The 19024-nt window shown below is 35.8% G+C and overlaps 1 protein-coding gene across 1 annotated transcript in view; it reads right to left on the bottom strand.

The window, feature by feature from the left end:
- Positions 1–15669, bottom strand: part of SCAF11 (SR-related CTD-associated factor 11) — a 31746-nt gene extending 16077 nt beyond the window's left edge. Inside the window, exons 1-6 of the mRNA XM_010085247.1 lie at positions 15609–15669; positions 14619–14773; positions 5450–5527; positions 3651–3748; positions 2521–2588; positions 1833–1888 (exon numbers count right to left, since the gene is read on the bottom strand). Of these exons, the coding sequence (XP_010083549.1) occupies positions 1833–1888; positions 2521–2588; positions 3651–3748; positions 5450–5527; positions 14619–14773; positions 15609–15669 (516 nt within the window). The remainder of the gene's footprint in view (positions 1–1832; positions 1889–2520; positions 2589–3650; positions 3749–5449; positions 5528–14618; positions 14774–15608) is intronic.
- Between the last annotated feature and the right edge of the window lie 3355 nt (positions 15670–19024).

Genomic DNA, 19024 nt, shown 5'->3' with positions numbered 1-19024 from the left:
CTTCAGCATTGTGTACAGTAAACTCTGGTGCTGTTGCTATGTACTGGGATGGGTGCAGGAGAAAAAAAAGCTGAACAATAATCCTTCAGACACTTTTTCCCAGACTACCAGACCTACCTACACTGACCCATTTTTGCCATTTATATCTGTTCACCTAAAGGGTTAATGCCACCTCAAATCTGACCAAAACATTCCTGTTCATTCCCCATGACTGGTATTTTAAAATGGGATCTTACTGAGTCTTCCTATAATTTTCTTTCAGAATATATTTACTCTGATGAAAAATAAACTTCATAATGGATGTATATAAATATATGTCTCAAGTATGCAGTCATTATCCACATGTTCCATCAAACTTTGGCAGAGAGAGCTGGCTTTGATGGGAACATGTCCTATTTAATCAGTATGCAAATTGTAAGTTTCTCCTAAAAAGCTGTTGGTTTTAAGTTTTATTTTAGAAAGACTACCATCTTGAAAATTAACATTTCTCGCTCCATCTAAAAAAGGTATCCAGACATTCCACAAATACCTTTATCAAGTGGTTGTTAGTAAAGCAGTGCTTTCTTTTAAATTCTTTAAAGTTTTGAATGTTTATTGGATAACTGAGCTCTGTACCTCCTCCTAAAGGTTTTTAATGGCTGTACTTTTTTATATGCACCTTTTTTTGCAACAGGTACCACTTGAGACATTAATGCTATTAAATAGTGCACAATAAATCAGTGAAACTAGATATGAAAGCATTCACCAACCTTGAAGTCAAATCAGAGGTTGATCTACCATTAAGTCCTATTCTCCCAGTTCAGAACCTCTTCAATTCAATGAAAGGTACCTTTAACTCTACATGGTAACAGAACCAAAATTTGTAAATATCTGACTTAGAAGGGGAAGGCTGGAGCTAAAGATATCCCTGAGGACTATGGTGTATAAGCACCACATAGAAGTGGCAACTCAGGCCACCAGCTACTGAAAAGACACGATGCAGTATGTGCCTATATACTACATGAGGCAAGGCAGGCAGGCAAAACAGGGACTTGAAGAAGACAGTTTTTCCTCCAAATTTTTAAACTTCAGGCAAGACAGAATGATGGAAAACAATGACATTCACACTTCAGAACAGAATTTATGGCCTACAACTATTTAATGCAAATACATTTAAAGGTGCAACTATGAATAAGAAAGCACTGATCACAAACTTGTGTCCCAGACATACAGAGCATTTTTTGAAAGAAGGGAAGGCAGAAATCAAACAACAGAGCCTTTAGAGCTCCTTATAAATTCTGTCTGTTATAAGCCTGCCTTAAAGGCTAAATGTTATGAACTAAACAAGAAACCTGAACACACAAACATTCTTGGAAGTAATATCCCATTACAAAAAAACCAAAGCAAACTTGATGCAAACTATAATGTCCATGGCTTACTCATGTAACAAATTACTTAACTTGATTTCAACTACGTATTTTCATTAAAATAACAAAAACCTTCATATCCCTCATATATAATGGTACCTGGCTAACAGCTCGTAGCTGATACCATCTTCTTTTGGTGAAGAAAGATGAAAACAGGGTAGTTACAGTATATTATAACTTAACACCCCAATCTAACTGAAAATATTTACCAGCACAAAACTAAGTTTAATCTGAGAGAGAAGCTCATATAACCTAGCACTATATTCTAATTACTTCCTTCAGGACAAAAAGAAACAAAATAAATACAGTTTGGATCACACTAAAATTAACAAATAGAAGACATTAACCTTAAAAATAAACAGAATGGAAGATTTAAAAATAGTCTAATGAAAAAAAGTTCACAAATTTTTCATTATCAGAACCAACCTTGTTTATCTTCACAGACAAAGCTTTCTTGATTCGTTTGTCAAACAAAACATTATCTGTGTGGAATAAGGAAGAAAACTGTGATCTTAACTTCAGCATAGTAGTTTTTAATCATTTGTCAAAATCATTAATGCAATAAGGTTAATGAAAAGGTAATCTCAATGTGTTTACGTACAAACTGAGTAAAATTAAAATGCAAGCACCTTCAAACTAGCTTTTTATGTATCAATCAGTTTTCACCTCTTCAGATATTTGCTAGCTTCATAAGTTACGAACACACTTACTGAACAATATCTATTAAACGAGCCTCTCAAAATGGCAGCCTCAAAGTACAGCTAAAGTGCTTCTTGTGTCTGAACTCTCACCAAAAAACTTCTTGTGAATAGAAGCTAGTAATTAGCTTTGCACCAACTGTGTGATGCAGAAAATGACTTGAGGCTGTAACCAAATCCATTTCACTTGTGACTGAAATTGAAGAAGCAGTCTTTCCAGCAAAATAAGAACAATAGCCTCACATACTGCAATTTTGTTCTCTTAAGTTTCATGCTCCTATTCCTTGGTATTTGGTTTTCATATGCAAATGTAAATAATGAAAAAAAAATTAAATTGACTCATCACAAAAAGAAATTCTGGAGTTCCTTAATAAAAACCATCAATTCTAGCAAGAGGAGGATAAATACCAACTTACTGTATTTTTTCTTCACAACTTCGCTTAATTTTGCTGTTAATGGCCCTCTGTCTGGACATACAGCCCTTCTGCAAGATTAACAAAAGATATTACAAAAGTTATTTGTGGGCATATTTAAGCTAACAGTGTATACACCCCCCAAAAATAAATTCCTATTTTAAGGAATTCTTATTTAATGCACATAAAGCAAGTTCTGACTGCTATCAAAACCTGAACTTGCATCATGTATATCATCTTCCATGTTATTAAAAGCCACAATGCTTCAAAAAGCTTACAGAAGGAAAAAAAGAAAATCCATTTACACAATAAAAGTAAATATAGGTATTAAATCTGAATATTTAATTTTGCTTGATTTCATAGCAAAATGTGAAAGATGTTATAACCTGCTGGCATAAATATTTTGAAGAATATCAAAGTCAATGGTGATTCAGAACAGTGGGTGCAAAGATCAATCTTCTTTTCTAATGAGAGCCAAAAAAGGTAGTTTACTTCCAGTTATCTTTTCTGTAATGAAGTCTGCTTCAAATTAAATCTCAAGAACTCTGTACATACCATACATTCCATTAAACACTAACTTCAGATTATCACTATTTAGTGAAATTCATCTGTGTAATGCTGAGCTTTCCCTTATACAGTGCAGCAAATGTGACAAGTTCTCAGAACAGGAATGGTATTTCCACAGTTCCCTCTCAAACTCACTAGAGTAAAATCAGTCCTTGACTACAACTATGTTTTAGAGTAAAAGAAGAACATCACCAATGTTTAGGACAACATGCAAGAAAGGGGATCTCTGTTTAAATAATCAAAGAAAAAGATTTTTATTGTTAAAATGATCTAGCCATAAAATCTTAATTCAAATTAATAAGAAATTTGCCAGAATTGCTTGAAAAATGCAACTTCCACAGAGCTCACTCAATGCAAGAGATACGTTGCTCCTTACTTCCTGCTTGCTATTGTAAATTTTCAAGTGGGAATTACATCAATGACAAAAATAAAGCTAAACTAGCACTAACAGAAAAAAGTTTATTTTAAAATAAACGTAGTTTAAAAAAAAATTTTGAGGGTGTACATTTTAAAACAGTTGAATTTATATTTTGAATATTCCAACTAGAATGCTTGAAACGACCAACCTCACAAAGTTTCTCATCTTCACATGGCTATATTTTCCCTTACTGCAGGTACGGTTTTCCTCTTCTTCCTTCCTCTTTGGTTGATTTTTAACTTGAACCTGTATTGAAAAATAAAGTCAATCCAATCTAGAATCTCAATACATATGGGCTTTAAATACATTCAAAGACTCTTAAGGTCTACAGAGAAAATAAGCTCAAACAGAAGGACTCAATTTCAAATCATTACTTCTTTAATCTCATAGTTCACATATTTGAATTTTTTTTCATTTGTTTTTCATGAAATGGAAAAAACCCCACCTTGATATGTATACTGGCTATGCCAGAGAGGCATACTAATTCCACAAGACGAAAAATCCCTGAACATTCACACTGCCAGGGCAAGTATCTCAAAGCTATGATGCACTATCTTCCATTGCGAATTTGGAAACTAAGTTTTTTAAACTAAGTTGGTTGATCTGAATACACAAGGTTAAGCTTGGGAAACTGATGAAGTACCACTCAATTTCAAATGCTTCCTTGTAATTTCTCTTCCTCCAGAGTAAAATAATATATGGATTTCATATAACACTGTTACATCTTCAAAATTCTAAGAAAGTAATACAATTTTTATTAGATACTACGAAGTCACTTCAATGGTTACATTGCAATTGTTCACATTAGGTATTTTGCATTTCTTCATTCTAGAATCTTGGCTTTATATGCAACTCCTTAAGCTACTGGCATTCTAATTATGAACAACACAAAGAGAAAGCTGACAATGTCCTGATAGCACCCCTGCTAATATTGACCACTGTGTCAGCATTTCTCAGTACACATTCTGTCTATCCCTACTGCTCCAGTGGCTCTTTTTCAGAGCCAGACCCTTGTTCTCTGACCACCTTTTTACACTGCAGTTCTACGAATAAAGAACCTTTAAAACTCTATTTTGACAAAGCCCCTACACTCTTCCAAATGAAAACTTTGGTTTATCTTGTTTCAGCTGCTTCCTTGATTCATTAGAAATAAAGAAGATAGAATATGCTAGCATGGTTTTCTACGAGAAGGAAGTATCTGCAGCTACCAGTCTGGTTCCTTTGCAGTTGACTACCTGGGCCAGCAGCACAAGAAATGGGTAGTGGGAGCCTCTTTTCTAAACACAGCAAAATGCAAACCCAACAGCTTAGGAATTACAACCATAATTTCACCACAAAACTTCAAAACTGTACACAGAATTGCCAGCACTGTTCTTTACAGTTTTCCAAGATCATCTATGAGAATCAAGTTTTGTTTTCCTACTTGACAAACTAGTCTCCACAGCAGTATTATTCAGAAGAGCTGAAAGGTGAAAAATTCATTAATTTAGGTTGAATAAGGTTTAGCATTGATTCCTCTTGCTCCCATATGTTTTTCTCTGGGAATTGGAGGCTGTGAACATACCAGATTCACCTCAGAATTTAAAAAAAAATATTTTAAAAACAAGGCAAGATTTTGCATGCTAATTGATAAAGCACTTGTTTACAAAACCTGGTTAAAAAACATTTTAAGACCAATTACTATACTTCTCTTCTTGGATATATCAGGAACGCTCAAAGATACTATAAAGCAGCAATAGCAGCTTTGTGATTATTATTACTGTTAACACTTGCTTTGAAAAAACAGTTAAGAATAATTCCTAGCTTCAAATACATAATAGAGATATCAAAGCAATAATTATGTCATTATTAAAGCTTATTTAACACAGGCATACGAATGAAAGGCTGTGGCATAACTTGGGTGTTCCTACAACTGAAGTAATTTAACAAAATAAGTCTGGAACTTACCTTTATCTTCTCTTCTAATGCATCAAGCCTGCATACTGCTTGAAACGGCCTGCGATCAATAGGACATGAAGCCTGTGTCTGAAAAATTATTTTTCTTATTACAAAATTTGTAATAAGTTAGAAGTCTCAGTTGTCTATACTTTTGCTATTATAGTAGCCTACAGAAATACACAAAATTACAACTTGTTTGCATTAATAATGTATTTGCACACGTTATCCATACACTCAGTATTTTGCTTCATGTAAGTATATTCCTCCTCAGGTGAAAATCTAAAGGAAACAAGAATGTAACTCAGAAGTTGTGTTCAAAAAAAAGGAAAAGCATTTTACATCAAGTTAGCTACATTTCTAAATTTTTTAATCCCTGTTAGGTAACTTTGATTTTATACCAACACACAAATGTCCTTGTTATTTCTTATTGTTCTTTTCAAAAGAATATGTGTCGGGTCATGTCCACCCCCCAAAACATAAAACCAGGAAGACCAACACCAAACAGGGTAACAGCTTCCCTTATCTTGCATATCTATTTGATTGCACTACATGTCTTTTTTTTCAGTCAGTAGAGAGAACAGATTCCCATGCTTAAGACAACTAAAGTTTTACAAATCACTTTGCAAAAGTATGGAACTGAAGAAGGTTATTTTACCCTACAGTTTGAAGGAAATATAGATTTATTGGTTTTTCCCCAATCACCTAAATACCCTCTTATTGAGCTGCACTACAACAGATAAACTGCACACACACAAATAGAGCAATAAAATGTAATTAACCATAGAACAGGGAAGGTTCAACTGAAGCCCCACGCAACTGGGTCATGTAGTGAATCAACTTTCAGAGAAATCAATTTTAGATATTTTTTTTGCTGCTAGAGAACTGTTCATTCATTTTAATTCCATATATATGTTTGTGGTGAGTTTGGTGGGTTTTCTTTGGTTGGTTGTTTTGGTTTTTTGTTGCCCGCCCCCCACCCCCCCCGTTCATTCCACTGGCCTTCACAGGCCCAGTTCAGAACTCTACTAAAACAAAGAAAAAAAACCAACCACACATCAAGCCTCCAGCCCTAATTCATCCACCAAACAAGAACCAGTATATGAATAGTATGCCCTTAAGAGAACAATCAGGGTATTTTATTTTATTTATATTATTACACTTTTTATTTATGCAAGCAAGATGCACTATTAGAATTGGACAAGCAGCTATGAGAAACTTGCATATGAACTCTACCCTGAAAGTCTGTGAACTTCATTCTTGTCTTTTCATTGGGGCTTTTAATTTTCCAGTTATTCTGTTCTTTTCTCAATTTCAAAGAGTGCTCAGCTGCTTTTTCACCTCCATAGCCCCCAAACCTCAAGCATTCAGGCAGCTTCTGACTTCAACTGAAGTAGACAGAATGAAGTTAGATTGATTAAAAAAAACACCAAACAAAACCAAAAAACCCCAGGGGTAGTTTAATGAACAAGATGTTCAACAAGAATCTAAGTTAAAGCCATTACCTCTCCTTTTGATGTTCTGCTATTATATCCTAACTAAAAACTTCCCCTGTTGGGGGATACCATTGTTCCCTGCAGTGTCACGGCCTTGGTTAAGAAAAGCATATTGGGTAATTAAGGCAGTTCCCTAAAGACTCAGAATGTGAAGACAGTCTTTGTCCTGTAGTCAACTAAAGCTAACCTACAGTGACACAGCAGTGTACTGTTCAATTGGGATAGCTGATAGTATGCAATGCACTGTAACTGTTGAATCAGCTGCCAACTTCAAGGTAAACACTTTGATTTCTAGATATACCAGACTGTCAAAGACAGGTAGGAGGATGTTAATTTTCCTAGTAATTTTCAGTCTCATTTCAGGATTTGCCTTAATTGAAAAGGAAGTTTTTCCAAGAATACACTCTGTTTTTACATTAAATTTACACATTAATATTATGTTCCCAAATTCAAGTCACACTACGTTATGTTTATTCATTGCAATGAAGTATCATAGAATACTAAGTGTTACTAGCAGCAATCCAAATGACAAGCATTTTTGCTCCACTAAAAAAAGTTCAGTGTTATTTGTTCAGTTCTTCTGGACAAATGTTTAACAGCTACATACAGTTATACACAGTAGTAGAAAAAGACAAAAACATTCTGTAAGAATCAAAAGCTACAGATACATTCAGAAACAGTAGATGCTCTTTCCATTCCTACTCAGCTGCTTTTCGTAGCCCTAGTATTATCTGACAACTTGTAACAGATCTCAAGAGAAATTCTAGTAAAGACAGGACAGTCCCATGTGCACCCCATGTCCCACCCCCAGCACAGTACAATTGTTGGGTAGACCTGTGGTAAGCTAGAGGTTACCTAATCTATACAACACTTCTGCCTAAGCACGCATCAGCTCTCATCCGTCTGCTAGCATATAAGAACAAGCCTTTTAAGTGGAAATGGAAGAAAAAAATTTCCTGTCCCTTTTCCCAACAGCAAGACTGAAGCTGTGCTGCTACAGAAAGGAGCGAGAGTAAAAAAAGCTAACTATATTTTTACAAGAAGAAATCATGAGGAGTGGTGGTGGCCTTTTACTCATCTCTTTCATTTTGTTTCAGAATATGGTTCAGTAACCAAAGAAGGTATTGAGTCTTCTTTCATTCAAGGCAAGTTAGCAATTCCTCTCTTCTAAGGCCTCTGTTCAAGTAGCATTGTAAGTAATAGTGAACATACACTGTCCTTTTGGGGGAAAAATATTAAAAAAAAGTAATTGAGATGGAATGAGTCCAAGCAGAAACTATCACTTTTATTGTGCACAAGGGAGGAGGGGTGTGGGATGCTTTACAACCTTAGCAGAGCAACAGCTTCATACAATATCTTCCTTTAACATAGCTGTTTAAAAAGCAGAACATGTAGCATTTAATGTAATCATCAAAATCATTAGAACCTCACAGCTGGTATTTGTGAGTTGCTTTGCTTTTCTTCCCAACAGTGCTTTTCTTGGAAAAACACAGAACAGTAGCTCAGTACACTTCAAAATGCCTTTGACTGTTTTATTCTCCACATGAAACTACTCATAGTATCATGTTAAAACTAGTAACTCTGCATTGATTGGTTCTTTCACCTGTGATATCTGGAGAACTCTCTTCGTAAAGTACGTATCTGTCTGCAACTCCTGAAAAACTATCTATGAGTGTGTGTGTGTTCTTAAGTTTTCCAAAAACTCATTTCATAGTATTGTATTTACTTTTGATGACCCTCTAGAAAAATCTTGCTTTAGCTCCACAGGCATAACTTAATGTTCAATACTCCCGTAACTGTTACAGCAGCACAAAACTTACTCAAGGAGTAGGTGTCCCTTATTTTAACTGCATCACTTCAAACAGCATTTGAACAAAGTAAATTAAACAAAAGGCTGAAGCAGTTATATTCCAGCTGGGAATTTTCAGGAAGCTACACAAATAGGTGCATGTCAACCCCAAAACCTACTTGGCTGACAAAATAACTTTGGCAGATATCCCCTTCTCATCAAGTTCCATGTTATGAGGTTTCATAACAAGTAGTAACAAGATGTGAATATGGAATTAAAGTCACAGCAGTAAGTCCCTTCCCCTATTTTTTTTTCTTCAAGCGGCCCATAATAACATCTGTTCTTTAACTACTGTAGTGAAAAGCTGATCCAGAACTAAACACGGTCCTGCACTCTTTACTGCTTCTGTATTAGAGAAGCTGTTAAGCAACACAAATAATAACAGATTTGCATAAAGGTGAGGTTTAGATAGTAAAGTAACGTCTGTGTATTTCACTCCACCTAGTAGTAACAGTACACTAAAAAGCCCACAAAAATTCTGCCTCCAGCTTCAGTATAAAGGGAGACTTAGCAACACATGTACTGAGAAATAGCCTCTCCACACTTTGATGAAAGAGAAGGAGGAAGACATCAGGAAATGCACTGTTTTCTAGAAGAATGTAAAAACTCAGGATGACTTTTTTTTTTTCCCAGTCTACTAAAGAAAAGCAAGTACATTTAAAGTTTTTGTAGTTACGCTTTAGGAAAGCACCATCTGACAAGGTATGTTAGTTTGGTTTTTTTTTTGGAAATATCATTCATGGATAGTAAAGATACAGACTGCATAAGAAGAGAGATTCTAGTCTCAACAGCTAATCAACAGACTACATGGTTAAAATTCTAAATGGCTGTTTTCTCTCTACCTACATCATGTAGTTGGCTAGTCCTTAACTTCCAATCCAAAATTGCCATAAAGTGTTGACAAGTTCTACTGGATTGGTGGCTGGTTTTAGGACAGGATGAAACGATTCATTATTTGTAAGGATCTGTGAATTCTATAATAAGAAAGATACTGTATGTGTCATTGTACTTCCTTTGACACTATGTTATTGGAAGAATTTACGTCAAATTCAAAAACACACAGGCTTCTGCACTGTAGTTTAACAACATTAACATTCATAAATTGCTGCATGAATGTACTTGATAAATCACAGAATCACAAAATGTTTAAAGTTGGAAAAGACCTCTGGACGTCATCTTGTCCAAGTGCCCTGCTTATGCAGGGAAATACGCTAAGAACAACTGTATACCACAAAGACAAAACATGTACTTTGAAAAAAGGTATCTAGATTTTATGAAAAAATTTGATTAATACATTTTTTCAATGCAGCAATTCTCAGACACACTGTCTACATATACATTATGTTGGACACACTTGAACAAGAGGGGTTTTTATTGTTGTTTTGTTTTTCAGGTTTAGTGTTTCTTTGAACACCCTGCATATTTGGTTCGTGAATGTAATCTTAATCCTGCCCACAGTGCTCTGTACTGCAGATCACTGTGGAGCTTGTTGCCACATAAGTCGATTCCTTCATATATCCTTTAGGTCAAAAGAAATCCAGATCAGAAAGAATACATATGAGAAATTCCAGTTACCATACAGGTAACTCTCTTCACCCTCAGAAGAATATACACGTGCAATATACTTCTACGTAATCAATCATCCAAACTTTATACCACCACAAAGGAAATGACTATTTCTAAGTAGAACAGAACATCTGCTAGAAACTTGACACAAGGCAGCTCTTTGTGCCACCTGCTTAGCTGTATTAAGTCAACCACCGACACTGCACAGGGCCTACCTAATGTGCCCCAGTGCTTTGGAGAATTTACAGCTGAATGTATTCCACTTTCAAATCATCCAGATGAGGGAAAATGAATGAGGGAAACCAGGTGCAGAGGCAGAGATATAAACTTTGTAGGGGAGGGTCACTGAAATCAATGTCTCACATACAATCATTGTGATAACGCAGACAACACACTGAATATTTTCTTTAGCACTCTTCTCTCACAATGGTTCGTAAGAGGAATTAACACAACAGCAACGATAGAAATCTCCAGTATATTTATTAGCACTCTGAAGAATAGAAGTTAAAAAGCCTACAGTAAAGCTGAGCAAATATTTATCTCCTCTAATTTAAGATTCCTTTCTTTGAACAGAACACAAAAAAGTGGAGATGGCACTATGGCTGCGAAAGCAGTTGTCTTAGCTGAGGTGGTTTTGGCTACTTCACGTATCTGCTTGCCATAGATACCTGGTTACCCTCCCTTCACATTAGCTTGACTTAAAGGCTTTCAAAACTGGCTATTATAAATGAGTACTTACCAACTAAAACACAAAATACAAGCGTACCAGAAAAAGTAAAAAAAAATTATCGTTTTGACCCAACTAGCTTTCATCTACTAGTGGTATTACAGACAACAGAAACACATAATGTAATTACTTCCCTTGGTGTAACACAACAGTGTTTGATGACTAGATTGGGGTTTTTTTTTTGTGGTTTTTACTGTTGGTTCTGTCCACCCCCACAGGCTCCCCCTCCCCCCCTTTTTTTTTCCAACACACAGAGCAATAGCTGAAGCTCTTTACTATGCAGGCAGAACAATGTTATCCTGTACGTGTTCTTTATACTGAAAGCAACCCCTCACACTATCCTTCCGCATTCCCGTTGACGGGTGTGTCCAGTAACCTGAGCTCCAGATTTAGTGCCTTTTACTTTTTATGATCTTCCAACATAGCCTCAGTGAAATACAAAGCCTCAACCTTGAAAGTCTCCATTAGTAAATTATGGTTTACAGGAATAGTTGACAGCTAGCACAGGATGAATGACATTTATGTTAATCTTTGCATGCCTACTGGAAACAGCCCCTAACAGCCTGCCTGCCCAGTGCTGCCCAGCAATTCTGAGAGCACTGGTTAGCATGGCCAGAGGCACACAAGATGAGAATGTAATAGTCCAGGAGAGTTTAACAGCGTAGGCAACTGAATTGAGTCCACAGCAATGCTCTCAGATGCCACAATTAACTCCAGCAAACATAGCCAACGAGAGTAGAACGATTTCAAGGACATTTAAAAAAGTTAATCTGAAGACCAGTTTCTTAGTGGGGATTCTGATCTCTTCCCTCATTCTTCTTTTAGGAGTTGGACAACCTTCCTCAAAGTGAAAAGAAAATACAGCACTGACTCAGCTGTAATGCTACTTAATTCTGAAACTAAATACTCAGATTTAGCCATCAGGATCTAATATATTAGATGTTCTGTGGCAAATTTCTTATCCCTTTTTAGCCCTTCACAGAATGAACCAGAGGACACTCACTTAAAAGCAATTTTTATATACTGTTTTTAAGTGCACATATATCTATCTACATTATCACTCTGTCTCCTTAAAAAGAGAGATCTTCAAAGTGTTATGGTTGCTGCTTGTGGACAGAAAATGTACAGGACACTTAACTGGAGTTGCAATGTCAAAAATCTCCCATAGATAGAAGAGGGAGCAGAATGGTAAACAAACTCTTACCATCTGTCTAAACTACCCTGGTTTTAATTAGAATCTACACAGTTACGTATAGAAGCCATAAACTCTCAGAAAAACAATGATTATGTACAATTTGAAAACTGTAACAGTTTAAAGAAATAGTTGCTCCTGTTATATTTTGAACTCTAGATACAACACAGAAAGATAGAGGAAATATCCAACTTGAACACAGACTACCAGCAAAGCCTTTCAGTGTAAGGACCATAAGTACAGACACACAAAAGAGCACTTCAAGTAACGTGAACATAGGGCCCCCTTTTTTTTTTTTAGATTTTGCTCAGTAATCTTATTATTAATTTTGTTATTCTCCAGCACTTAAAGAAGAAAGCAGTGTGTTAAAAACAATTTATATATACCAAATAAAAATACTTTAAACAGAATCTGGTAGCATATTTTTTGAAGAGCAGATAGCTTTTATATCTTCATTATTCAGAGTGACTTAAATTTGACTACTTGTCAGCTATGTATTTTTCACTAGTTATGATCAACCAAGAACTAGCAGAGAAAGCTAAACCTTATGCAAGACTTCTCAAAAAAGAACAAGAACATTTACTTACTAAATATTACTAGTGGACACAAAAACCACATAGCATCAGCATACTTCAAATGGCCACATACGTTTTTATCATTCCACGATATAAAACCCCATCTCCTTCTCAAAGCTGAAGCCTCTGAACATCTGTCAGCCAGTTTTCAACACTTTTTCCCTCCTCTTTTACTTCTAATTAGAACTACTAGATTAGGCAATGGAGTTTCATGAACTCAGCAGGTCCAGCTGTCAAGTATCCCCAGAAAAGGAAGGCTGGCTGGTTTTACGCATCAGATGTCACTCATAGAAAGAGCCAGCAGAAGCCTTACTTAACTTTAAAAACAACCACCCACCATTTTTATGGCATCACATCTACTTCACATGTAAACTTAAAGAGCATAAATTGCTTTTAGTCTATTTGGATAGTACTTCATGCCAAAAAAAAAACAAACCCTAACATGACAAGAAAAATGTTATATCATTTGTCTGCCTGTTTGAAACAAGAGAATTTCCATTCCTCATTGGGCTTAAAAGCATCTGTTAGACAATGCGAACAAACTCAAATCCAGCAGGCAAGCCCTCCATCTGCTGTAGTGCTTCCCTGTGCAAGTCACTATTTATTGCCTTTCAGCTGCCATTGTAACAACCAGCTAAGGAAGTCAGGATAAAATTGTGGATGAGAATTTCCTGTTCCCTTATAAATAAAAGCACTGCAATTAATAATTTGCAGAACAGAAAATCTGGCAACAGGAGACTTAAGTTTACTATCTGTTTGTGAATCTAAAGCAAGTTTCATCTAATAACATATTTTTAACACTGGAGTTTACACAAAATCTTCAGAAAGAAGTGATTTATATTACTGTCTACCGTCAGTAATAAATAACACAAAACCAAGGGTTAAATATATTTAGTAAAAAATAACACATAAGTATATTGTACATATACATACATATAGGTGATATCAACCTTCTAAAGGATATACTGAGAACAAACCCATCATTTACTTCAAAAGAAAGTTACTGCAAAGAAACCAAGTAGTTGTCTCTACTACAATGAGCAACCAATTCAAGCGCACAGAAACAGGACAAAAAGCAGCATCTCATTTGAGTACCTCCCCCAATACAGTATAATGCAATTCTAATTTGGTGTTTTACATTGACAATTGAAAAAGTTACAGGAAAGGCAAAGATATGAAAGACTTAATGCAATCATTACAGGACAAATCATTTGTTCAAAAAGTCATTTTTCTTCAAGGTTCCAGAACTATCTACAAAGGTATTGACATAGATCAAATAATAGCCGTAATTAAAATGAAAATTTTAAATTCAGAATAGCAATAAACCTTTTAGATTAATTCTCTTTACAGTTGGAAAACTAAGGTTTTATCAGACTCATTTTGTAGATTAACATGAAAACATATTGGTCCCAGCCCCAAGTGTTGACAGTATGACAAACAGCATAAGGGATAACAAAATAATATTAAGCTGATGACATTGCAATATTATGGCACATACATAGTACTGTCCCATCTTCCAAATGGCCCACGCCATTTTTTTTAACTGATCCCTAATCTCTAGTAACCATTATAAGTCAGGATGTCTAGTGAAACACAACAAAGTACCTTATCGCACTAAGGGGAAAGTTCCCTATGATCTATGTATAAATTGGTCATTGAAAACACTTCTGTGCAAAGTCAGAATGCATAACCTATTTTCTATTAAAAAAATCTGTAGGTATTAGATGCAAGAGATTTCACTGCAAAATAAACACACACCTTGGTTCTCAGTCTTACCTCAGCCCATTTAAGAATACAAGTCATGCAGAAGGTATGACTGCAGTTCTCAGGAAAACCAATCTCTTGTTCTAGAAGGCAGTTCAGACAGATGGGGCATGTGTCACCATCATATAATAAAGTAGAACAGGAACAGCTTTCTTCATTTTCTTCACCTGGTATTATTAACATTGACACTTAGAATTTTTGACAGTTTTTGAAACAAAGTCCTTCTAGATTTGAATGAGGTGGCAAGAAGATACAATTTTCTGTAGTTAAAAGCAGGTTAATCAAGTTTTCAGGTCAGGACACTGGCCAGAGGAGTAGTTAAAGAATGTATTTCAGGTGAAAAATGCTATGCAAAATATTTCATAGGCTACTGTACCAATATTTGCCACTAAAACAAAGGAAAGTTAGCTCTACTAGTGCTACTTAAAGCATCACACATTACTTCCTATTGGCCATGTAGTCATTTAGATACTGTTCTCCCTAGTCCTTTGTCCTCATATGTTTGCACTCTCTCTCCACGAAATAAATTAGACCAGCATATTCTATCTTCATTATCTTATACACAGATGGTCTACCTTTATTTCAGTTTTCCAGTCTTAGAACTATTTTAATCTGAACATCCTCAAATATTTACCTAGTCAACTTAATTAAATAAAAAAATGTTCCTGGTTCTGTTAAAGTTAGAAATTGTTTTCAAAATATACAAATGCAAGAGCTTTTCTTCAAGGAATTTTACTCTATTTTTTTTTTTTCTGAGTAACAATTGCTATCTCCATTTTTGTTCTGCTACTAGAAGTCAACAAGCAAAACAACAGAAGAGACACAAAAGGATTTGGGGACCCCACAGGCCAAAGAAAAATATTATGCCCAGCTAGTGGTTATGTTTACATAACTTTTTTCAAAACAAGCAGCATGCTAATTGAGAGAGCAAATGTAGAATCTGACCTTCACAGCTTGAACCTGAATAATATACTCAAATACTTTCATGCACACAGACTTTACCTTCCATGCTTTCATGCTTCTGATCCTCAGTATCTTGAACACATTGCTTTCTGTTCTTCATCTTACAAAATGTAGTCTGGAAAACATAGAAACAGTTTACACAGTTCGTTTAGATTGCAACTTGAAAATAAAAATGACCACTATGGATTTACTGAGTGCTCTCGAGTGCTCTCCATTGTATTATACCTTTGTAGAGTAGAAACACATGACATTACAAGTTAGATATAGATCATTTACAATGTTTGCAATTTATGAGCATCATTAATGCTGTCTAGCAACTGATACTTCCAACTTGAAAATAGTTTTTGTTCAACAAATGCAAAGTTTTTGCAGTTTTAAGACCACCAGTGGTGCTTTTATTTTTAAAAGTTTACTAAATGGATTTCTCAGTTTCTATGCAAACCATCCCATACAACACTACAGTAACTAACATCTGCAAGTTGCCCTTCACAAATGGTTGAAGCAACAAAATAAAAAGCACAAGCACCAGAAGAGTTAGTTGCTTTCCACAAGTGAGAAAAATGAGAGCAGCTTACATTTGCTTGCTTCTTGCTTTTGTCATACAATTAGAACTATTGTCACTCATGGAGGGAAAGTTTTATCATCAAACAAGAGACAGGTCACAAGCACAGGTGCAGTGGAGTATCAGGAATGGGGAGGATGCACCTTTTAACTGTCCTGCAAAGGACTGTTCTGCAAAGGAGCAGTATGAAGTAAGAGTAACACGTATAGAGAATATCCTTGTGATCCACATCATACAGGTTGAAATAATTTGATCTTGCATAAGCAAGCATGTTCCTTGGAGGCTTACCTACATGTAGAATGAAACACCCTCGGAAAAAAGTTTCTACACCAAGGACTGAATCTCCTGCACTCCAAACTCCTGTAGTCAAAGCAGAGATGGTATAAGCACCTAAGGTGCCAACTCAGTTGCCCTAGAGGGACCAGCAGTTTTCTTTGGAACTATATAAAGCTTTAAAAAATATTTAAAAGGACAAATTACAACTCCACAAGGGACTGAAGAAATCAGAAATCACCAAGATCTGCTACTGATCCAAACCTAAAGCAAACCAACTGAGGTTTCAAACCCCTTACTCTTTAATGCCTTTGCTAGAAAAAGCAGCAGGGCAGAGCTGAGAACACCACAACCGCACTCCTCAACTAAACTTCCTCCTATTTCACTTTAAAACTACACTAGTGCCCCTTTACTACCTGGATATCCAGGAGAGGGAGAGACAGAATTTGCTTCCCAACACTTTTCTGCTGATCACGTCTTTATTGCCTCATTTTGGCAGCAGGAAGTGTTTTAATGATCATTTCTTTTTACTGAGAAAAGAAACACTCCCGCAGATACCCACCACATAACACACTTCTCACTTTCTTAGGCAATCCAAGAAAGCAGGACTCTGATCGGCGAGTCTCAAACACAGACAGTTCACTAAATAAACGGTCAAAACTGTGAAACTAATTTGAAATCTGTCATTAGAATTCTAAACGGCTTCAATATTCCCATTAGAAGCTACTTTTTAATCCCTCAAAAGGAACATGTGAACCAAGTCAACTGAGGGTGAGGGAAAGGGAAGGGAGAAGGAGACAAAAACCTAGCTATAAGGGCATTTTCTCCATACACTGCCATCCTATTTTGATACAAAAAAATAACTTAAGATATCATTAGGACAAATGCCATCAACTGTGGAACAGTTACTAGCACTAATATTAATACAGACCGTGTTGCAGTGAATGCCATAAGTTGTATGCAGGTTCAGTTAGCTGAACAACCACTGATCAGAGCACCACCTATTATCCTTGGCAGGCTAGGCAAGATGAAACCCAAGAAAAGCCTAACTGGTACTTCAAAATTTAATGTCTTAAACAAGCAAAATCTGCATTAAATTAGGATAGGTAAGGCCACCAAAACCACATTTGAACTTAAAATATGAGACTGAGGTCTGTTGTTTTCACTCTGATTTGCAAGACAACTTAGGTGGCTTTGGTCCCAAAAAGTTTAAATCACGTGGTGGTGTGTGGTAGACATGCTTTTACATATAAAATGTAAGAACATTCCTTCTGCTCTACATCTTAGCAAAACCTCACCAGTGCTTTAGAGAAGCAGAAAAATCTACAAGCTGTGCTCAAACTTCTCTCAACACTAAAACTCCCAGGACACCTCACAGCTGAGACAATTTAAAGACAAATTTAAGAATTCCGTACTCTTCATCCATCCACAGAAAAGGTTTTAAATAGAGACAATCTAGATACCAAATTGTAACTTTAGCAGTAGCTGTGGAGTTCATGTTTACTATAACGGGTCTTGAGTTCACCAAGGCAAATTGTGGAAATAGAACCCACAGAAGTTCTTTAGATTTGTTTTTCCCCATAAAAAGTAACTTTTTCTCCTTTGTACTCTTTCTAGACACAAAGACATCCCAGAAATTCTTGCAGTTACAATAATTAGAAGAACAGAGATCCTAAAATTTTGACAGAATATCAGTAAATCCAAAATGCACAGCAACTGAAGACATTTACGCGGTGTTACATTGTTCTCACAAACCTATTATTTAAACAGATAACGAGTACTGCTAATGCATTTCACAGATCACTTTGCACAGCACAACTTTTTGTCTGTTTGACACTTGTGCGTTCCACACAACGCAGCAGAGGAATTTAATGCTACTGAAATATAAATATTTATAGATAAAGGAAAAGACATCATCAAAATTTACATGCTATTTAACGAATTAACTTTGGAAAGTCTCTTTTCTCCACTACTTTAAAAGGGGCATCAAAGGCACTGGAATAGCAGAATAGTTAATACTAAAGACTGTAGTTAAATTTGTAAAATTAAAAACAGAGTTAGGAAAAGAGAACATAGTCATTTAGGAAGAGCAGACAGCACAGAAAACAGAACTATTACTCGTCCCAAAATGTGACATATTAATTTAGATTCTTTTAAACTTCAAGAAGATTTGGAAGTATTTTTCTGTCACTCCAGCTGCATGGCATACAAGAGATCTGTAGTCTTGGCTGGCAGACAGACAGTGGAACAGGAGAAAAATTTTTTTTGTCATTCTCCCAGTTACCAAATTGTACGTACTCACACAAAGATCATATTATGTCCATATCCATGGCTAATCATGTCCGATCAGGATAATATGTATTTGAAGAATGCTAATATCCAAGGAGTACTTTCACCAGATTCCACTGTTCCACTGACTCATAACCAATACATTTTAGTTACAATCATTCAGTTGTTGACATGAAATATTAGAAAATACCCCAAGACCCACACGTGCAAGGCACTTGATAAGATGGCAACAAGCACTATACTATGTTAGTGCTGACCAAAAAAAAAAAAAAAAAATCACCCCCCCAACTCTACAGATAAAATACTTTCTGAAGACAGCATAGCATTACAG

The sequence above is a fragment of the Pterocles gutturalis genome, unplaced genomic scaffold (genome assembly GCF_000699245.1).
Source record: "Pterocles gutturalis isolate BGI_N339 unplaced genomic scaffold, ASM69924v1 scaffold44915, whole genome shotgun sequence".
NCBI classification, from domain to species: Eukaryota; Metazoa; Chordata; class Aves; order Pterocliformes; family Pteroclidae; genus Pterocles; species Pterocles gutturalis.
The sequence above is the reverse complement of the archived record's forward strand: the minus strand, read 5'-3'. Positions and strand labels throughout refer to the sequence as shown.